Source organism: Phaethon lepturus, unplaced genomic scaffold, assembly GCF_000687285.1.
Source record: "Phaethon lepturus isolate BGI_N335 unplaced genomic scaffold, ASM68728v1 scaffold31522, whole genome shotgun sequence".
Taxonomy (NCBI): domain Eukaryota; kingdom Metazoa; phylum Chordata; class Aves; order Phaethontiformes; family Phaethontidae; genus Phaethon; species Phaethon lepturus.
The window spans coordinates 837-7,657 of record NW_010521734.1 but is presented as its reverse complement, the minus strand read 5'-3'; the positions used below and the strand labels follow the sequence as shown (position 1 = coordinate 7,657).

At 41.9% G+C, this 6,821-nt stretch overlaps 1 protein-coding gene across 1 annotated transcript in view; it reads right to left on the bottom strand.

Moving 5' to 3' along the window:
* Nucleotides 1-595: 595 nt before the first annotated feature.
* DDX5 (DEAD (Asp-Glu-Ala-Asp) box helicase 5) overlaps nt 596-6,821 on the bottom strand; it is a 6,387-nt gene continuing 161 nt past the window's right edge. The window contains exons 2-13 of the mRNA XM_010281614.1: nt 5,950-6,115; nt 5,705-5,801; nt 5,486-5,619; nt 5,298-5,363; nt 4,709-4,850; nt 4,470-4,630; nt 4,132-4,304; nt 3,826-3,936; nt 3,529-3,590; nt 3,390-3,449; nt 1,916-2,140; nt 596-1,367 (exon numbers count right to left, since the gene is read on the bottom strand). Coding sequence (XP_010279916.1) covers nt 985-1,367; nt 1,916-2,140; nt 3,390-3,449; nt 3,529-3,590; nt 3,826-3,936; nt 4,132-4,304; nt 4,470-4,630; nt 4,709-4,850; nt 5,298-5,363; nt 5,486-5,619; nt 5,705-5,801; nt 5,950-6,115 — 1,780 coding nt within the window. The 3' untranslated portion in view covers nt 596-984. The remainder of the gene's footprint in view (nt 1,368-1,915; nt 2,141-3,389; nt 3,450-3,528; nt 3,591-3,825; nt 3,937-4,131; nt 4,305-4,469; nt 4,631-4,708; nt 4,851-5,297; nt 5,364-5,485; nt 5,620-5,704; nt 5,802-5,949; nt 6,116-6,821) is intronic.

The window sequence follows — 6,821 nt, the reverse complement described above, 5'->3', positions numbered from 1 at the left end:
ATCCTAATCAAGGAAATGCTGTTGCTTTGCTCAGCATCGGCAGTGCTTTGAGATTAGTCATTTACATGTACTGTAGGTATTGAAAAAAGATATCCATGAAGTATGCTCATGGATCAACAGCCCCTTTCCCTCCCCCCCCACTTCCATAAAGAAATCACTGCTCAAAACCAGTTTAAGTATAATTCAAAGTTTTAATACTAAGATCTTCCCATTTCTCTGAAGCTCATAGGAAGCCTGCATGCTAACTCACAAGGCCTGACAGCTGTAGATACATTACACTCAAGCCTAGTCTGCACATATGCTCCTGTGAAGGCGACAGTTACGGTGCTGCAAAAGCTTCCTACGCTCATAGCAGCTCATTAGCAACACCACTGCAGAGTTCTGGTTAGCAAGATTTTTAGCTATACCATTACTCCAGTGGATCTTTTCCAGAAACTGGCCCTATGCTAGTGAGACAAGGAAGAGTACTGTTTCCAACAGTTACTTAGAAGCCAGCTTTAGTTTTCTTCCCCCTGGAAGCAGAGCCTGCCATGCTAAGCGATCTAGCCCAATCAAGACAAGCTTGGTTTTTGTGTAAGCTTATAATCAGACACAGTTGAGAAACCTTTCTAGAATTTAATATAAAAACATTTGACATTCCATTAATGTAAAGTTGTGCACATGTTGAGAAAATTGCCATCTGAAAGAAAATTCGGTCTTCAAATATCTTTATTGGAAGGCCATGCACTGCCTTCTGTTACTGTATTTCAAATCACTGTACATTTACTTTGAAAACACTGTCTGCATTTTCTAGTACAAAAAACTAAAAATTGTTTCAGGAATGTAGAGAAATAGTCAACTTAAATAGCGAAAAAGTGCACCATAATTACTGCTGCACTGCAGTCATTTCTGCTTTTCCCATTTCTTAAATAACTATCCTGTTTTGATAACACACAATATAAAGAGCAATTATGAAAAAAAACTGAGACATTTAAATACACTAAGTTATTGAGAATAACTTGTTGGCATTGGGTAACCTATCATAGGAGCAGCACCAGTGGCAGGATATGCATACTGCTGTTGGTTCATGCCATTGTGCATATTTGCAATATTACTCCCATACTGCTGTTCATAGCCATTCTGGTAAGCTCCCGCAGGGTTACCAGCCCTGAAGCCAGCTTGCATGCCTGCAGCTGCAAAGCCATTTCCAAAAGGAGTTCCATTACTGAAACTTTGGGCACTGTAGGCCCCATTTTGAGTTTTTGCTCCAAAGTCTCTCTTTCCTAGTGCACCATAGTTTCTCTCAAAGTTCTCCCTCTCTCTAAAACTACTAAATCCACCCCTTTTGCCCGCAGAGTATCTGTCACGTCGGTCACCTCGGGAACGACCTATTAAAAGAGACAAGACATAGTTATATATATGGCTGCATTTTACATACCACCAAATGAGTTCAGGGAAATCTTTCCCTTTCTGCCTCAGCAATCTACTTTAAAAGCTTTCCAGTTGCTAACGGGACTCCAGTTAGATGAAGACTATTTTGATAGAGAAAGCCATTTAACCTATGAGGGGTCATGTGCTCTCCCCTGTAACCCAGCAGTGGCATCAAGGCAAAACATCACTTTCATCTTGCCAACAGGACTCTTGCATCTATCTTTCCTAGCCACGTGAGAGAAAGCCACAAAACTGAGCCCCGAGGTGTTTTACTTCAGAGCAAATACTCTGAAGTGTGTCTTTAGCCAGCACTGGCCATAGCATGTGTGGAGCATTTAGGTGGAGGGGGTGTTTGTTATGTGTTAATAAATACCTTTTCAGGGCACCGTAACTGGTAGCTAAATCACCATGCACATTCATTTTGGAGAGAGGTTGGAGGTGGAATTTGAGTTTCCAGTTTGTTCTGAGAAGAAAGCTATGCACTGTGGTCAAGACCAGTACTTACCTGAACCTCTGTCTTCAATCAACTGAAGCAATTTGGGGTTGATGGCTTGATTAGCCTCCCGAAGCACAGAGATGAGGTCATTTACTTGCTTAATATTGTTAGGAGTAAAGAATGTGTATGCTGTGCCTGTTTTGGTACTGCGGGCAGTTCGTCCAATTCGGTGGATATAGTCCTCTGAGGAGTTAGGGTAGTCATAATTGATGACAAATTTCACATCTTCCACATCTGTAAAGTGTTGCAGTGTGGCAAAAAGCAAGGTACAAAGTTTTGCACACCACAACAGCCAAATCGAAGATAAACATTAGACAACAGCACTTTAAAGGAAATAATGGCTGCAAAGAACAGTGTTAGAATTATCCATTTCTGCATGAGTATTGTGGAAGAGAAAGTTATGCACACTCCGTCTGTTCCCGTCTCATCACCCACCCTGTGATCCAAAACCTTACCATAAAGGAGTATGCATTTGCTTGTCATTCCCAACTCAAGAGTCCCCTTTACAAATCATCAAGTGACATCTGAATGCTTCTTGCAGTAGGGCCACTAAAGCTCACAGCAGCCTCTTCATGTGCTCATTTGAGGACCTTAGAGTAAAAACATACAAGGTCCTTCACATACACACTCATTAGAAGCTCAAAAAAAAGGGGCCACACTGCTCGTCTTGCCAAGACCTTTGAACCGCAGCTGCAAGAAAAACATACCTGTCCCCCCAAAGTCACCAAGTTGTTTTTATGCACTGTGTCTCGTCTAGGCAAGCGCTTCCAAGAAGCCAGGGTTCACTTGAGAATGTGTCTCTCTCTGGCAGGTCTCGACATGACGACTATGTATAGGTGGAGGAACTTCGACTTTCAAAGGCATTTGAAAAGCCATTGCTTTCCTGCCCCACTTGCTAAAGTGAGAGGTGGACTTTTTCTCAGATTTCATGTGCCAGTACTCACCAATTTGTACAAGGCTTAGTACATTTTAAAGCTGCTCTCTCCATTTCATGGTTGAAAAAAATTTCATTGAACATTGAAGTTTGTAATTATTTTCTTCGACATTTCAGCAAACTCACTGAAATTCAAAGACCCACAGATCACAGCAGACAGTATGCACAAAACTAACAGTACTGCACCATGGCAAATCATGCAAAGCATGGAGAGAAAAGAAATACCAGGGCAAAGTGAACTGTGAATGAAACTGCTTATTTCATGAGAGAACAGTTTATGGGGTAGTAGTTTAAAGGATGGTCTTTGCCTTTTGAAGATTACTGGCACACAATGCTCTCAGCTTTCACCTCTCTATTTGACTGGAAGCAGCCAGCCGATCATTTCCACTAGTCCTCCATCCCCCTCGAGTCCTCCGATTGTCATGCCTAGGCCTTGCCACAAAGACTGCACCTTTATGTGAAGAAAACTTAGAAAAATGCAGAGGTTAAAGAAAGCAATAGACTTTCTTTAAATCGCTTTGGGCAACTGGCATTACGAGTTGTACTAACCTAGACCTCTGGATGCAACATCTGTAGCAATCAGGATTGGTGCTTTTCCATGTTTGAATTCTGTAACACAAGGAACCCATCAGTTTCTTCATGAAGCAACACAGATCACACACTTGTAGGAAATTGCTGAAACACTCACCATTTAGAACCCAGTCCCTCTCCTGCTGGCTTTTATCACCATGAATACCCATTGCTGGCCACCTGAAAACACAGAACTTGACTGACCTCAGAGCATTGCATGAGTAGTTTAGTTAGTCAAAGACAGGGCTACTGGCAAGTTGCAAATAGTTAAAATGCTAAAACTAACTCTAGAAGCTGACACCTGCTGTCACTGTATTCGACAGTTTTGACACCACAACTAAGTGGTCGCTCAAAGAATCAAGAGCATGCTCAGACTATTGGGGTGGCTCACTGAAGTTCAAGCTGTTAGACTCACCCATCTCTCCTCATTTTCCTGGTAAGATCATCACACCGTCTTTTGGTTTCCACAAACACAATTGTTTTATTTTCCTTCTCACTCATTATTTCTTCCATCAAACGAATAAGCCTATTATGAAGATATGATGGTTAGGGCTGGGATTGATTTGTACTATGAAAGTTTAGTTTTAACAGACCAATTTTTTACTTTTAGTGGTCTCAGACTGGTCTCAAAAATCCATTAAAGCAAATTCATTTCACAGTTCATAAACTAAACCTAACCACTAAAATCATATTGAATGCTTTGTGCCCACTGACTACTTACTTGTCATCTTTCTCCACATCATGACACACATCCACAATCTGAAGAATGTTGTGGTTCGCGCTTAGTTCTAACGCACCAATGTTGATGTGTACATATTCTTTCAAAAAGTCTTCAGCCAGCTGCCTTACTTCCTTTGGCCATGTGGCACTCCACATCAGAGTCTGCCTGTCAGGCTGAAGAAGGAGACTAATTCAGTACAAGATCAATATATTGTCAAATGCCCAACCAAAAAAAATCTACCCAGACAAGCCTGAAAGTCAACTGCACTGCCCTTGCTTTAATAAGCATAGTGGAATTTCCTTCTGTAAGTGATAAATGCATGAACCATTTATACTCACTCTTATCTGATCCACAATTTTTCTGATCTGAGGTTCAAATCCCATGTCAAGCATCCTGTCAGCTTCATCAAGAACAAGGTAAGTACACCTCCTGAGATTGGTCTTCCCAGCTTCTAAGAAGTCTATAAGTCTTCCAGGTGTTGCAATACAGATTTCCACACCTAAAAACCAAGCAGTCAAGTCAGCTGAAGTAGTTTTCACATTGCCTCATGCAGAGATGCATCAAGGCTTATCCATACCTCTTTCCAAGTCACGAATTTGTGGTCCCTTTGGAGCACCTCCATAAATACATGTAGACTTCAAACGGCATGCTCTGCTATATTCAGCAGCTACCTGCTGCACTTGTTGAGCCAGTTCACGAGTTGGTGCCAGCACAAGACACTAGAAACAAGATACCCAGCTTTTAGTTCAATACCCATTTGAAGTTTCTAGTATGACACTAGTTTTAAATGGATAAGTTGTCATATGCTACTTCAGTATCAGAATGACTAGAGGGGATTTAAGTAGCCCAAACCAGCAAACTGAATTACCTAGCATCTCAGTTACTGCCAAACATTGACCTATGCTGGGTGTAAGACACCTGAAAGTCACTAGCTTCCAGGGGATAACAGTTTTCTAAATGGGAAATCTGCCCTGTTCTGTACAATTTTAAGGACAATCCAATCAGAGCTCATGGAATGTTCTTGGGAGACCACCAAAACATGGAACCACTTTAGTCATACAGAGAGACACAATACAGCCATGTACTCTTATGAGCATGGACAATTGAACTGTAAAGAAGTCACATTCTCTAGAAATGAACATCCCCTTTCATTTACGAATACTCACAATAGGTCCATCTCCTCGCTCCAGGAATGGCTGATGATTTATATGCACAATAGCAGGCAACAAATACTGTTTGGAAAAAAGAAAAGTCTCATTACAATCTCTTCCCTGTAGTGTTCAGCCTGCACTAAGCCAGGCCATAACTTCATTGCTAAAATCCAGCAGTATTCCAGGCTACAATCAAAACTTACAGACAGTGTTTTCCCTGATCCAGTCTGTGCCACTCCAACCATATCCAATCCACTCAGTGCAACAGGCCAACCTTGTGCTTGAATAGCAGTTGGTTCAGTGAAGTTCTGCCTCTGAATTACTTCCATAACGTTTGCTTAAAGAGAAAATTGCAACTTATTAACTTGGACTTTGTCTTAATCAAGCCTGGAAGAACAACCAGTATGCTAGCCTTCACTTACCAGGAAAGTTAGCTTCATAAAAGTTTATAATTGGTTTTGGACAGTTATGGCCCCTAACTGTGACTTCTTTGCTTGATCTGTACTGTTCAACTTCTTGCTGCAAGGCAAAAATCCCATTATTGGAAATAAGCTTCGATATCAAAGTTATCTTTTAAGTTACCCCATCCACGCTGCTTGGGCCCCATGACCCTCAGTGTGTTTGCACTTATTTGTTTACTTTTGCAGGACTTGTATAGGGTACATACCACAGTACGTCTAACTACATCAGGATGTTCTTGATAGAAGTTCTTCTCAAATTTGGGCAGCTCATCTAAATTCCATTTCTTTTTTGTAAGTTTTTCCCCAGGGTTTCCAAATTTCTTCCCAGAGAGAGGTCCCCCTCTACTTCCTCCAAAACGGGGGGCTCCAAACCTAGAGAAGATCGTAACATAAACCATCAAACATGGAGAGTAAGAGGAACAAAATGTTCCTCTTGGATAAGCTAACCACCATCTTCACATTCCACCTTGTAACTTTACAATTCAGATTTATAAACCCCACCTACAGGATACTGAAACTTCAAAAAACACTCTTAAGTTGCAGACAATCAGCCTAGCTACAGCTCATATTCAAAAGCTAAATTAGTAACACCTATCTTTGCAGTTTCCATTAAACGAAATTGAAAGGCCTATTGGCAAGTGACAACAAAGTAAGGACATTAAAACCTTTTTATTACCCCATGATCAAAATGGTTTCCCACCCAAGTGACGCTCCCATTGTGTGTCAGCCTGAAGAAAGTGGGCAGTTACGAAACCTTGGGATAACTTCCCCGTAAAGTGTTTTCTTGTATACCAAAAGACAGACCTCACTCAATAACGATGTTTTAGCAGCCCATGCGTTTTATGTTGGCATTTTAGGTTCGGTCCCTCCGTTTAGAAAGGCTCGTCTCGAAAGCCCGTCCCGGTAGCCCTGATGCGCAGCTCAAAGCAACGCGAAGCCCTGCGCTGAGAACGGCTAGCTTGGATCCCAGCGTGGGACTCCCTCCCCCGCACCGATTGCTCCCCAATTTTGGCCAGGCAGGCGCTAGGATCGATCCTTCCCAGCACAACACAGCGCTCCCAGAGGGGACCTGGCTGAG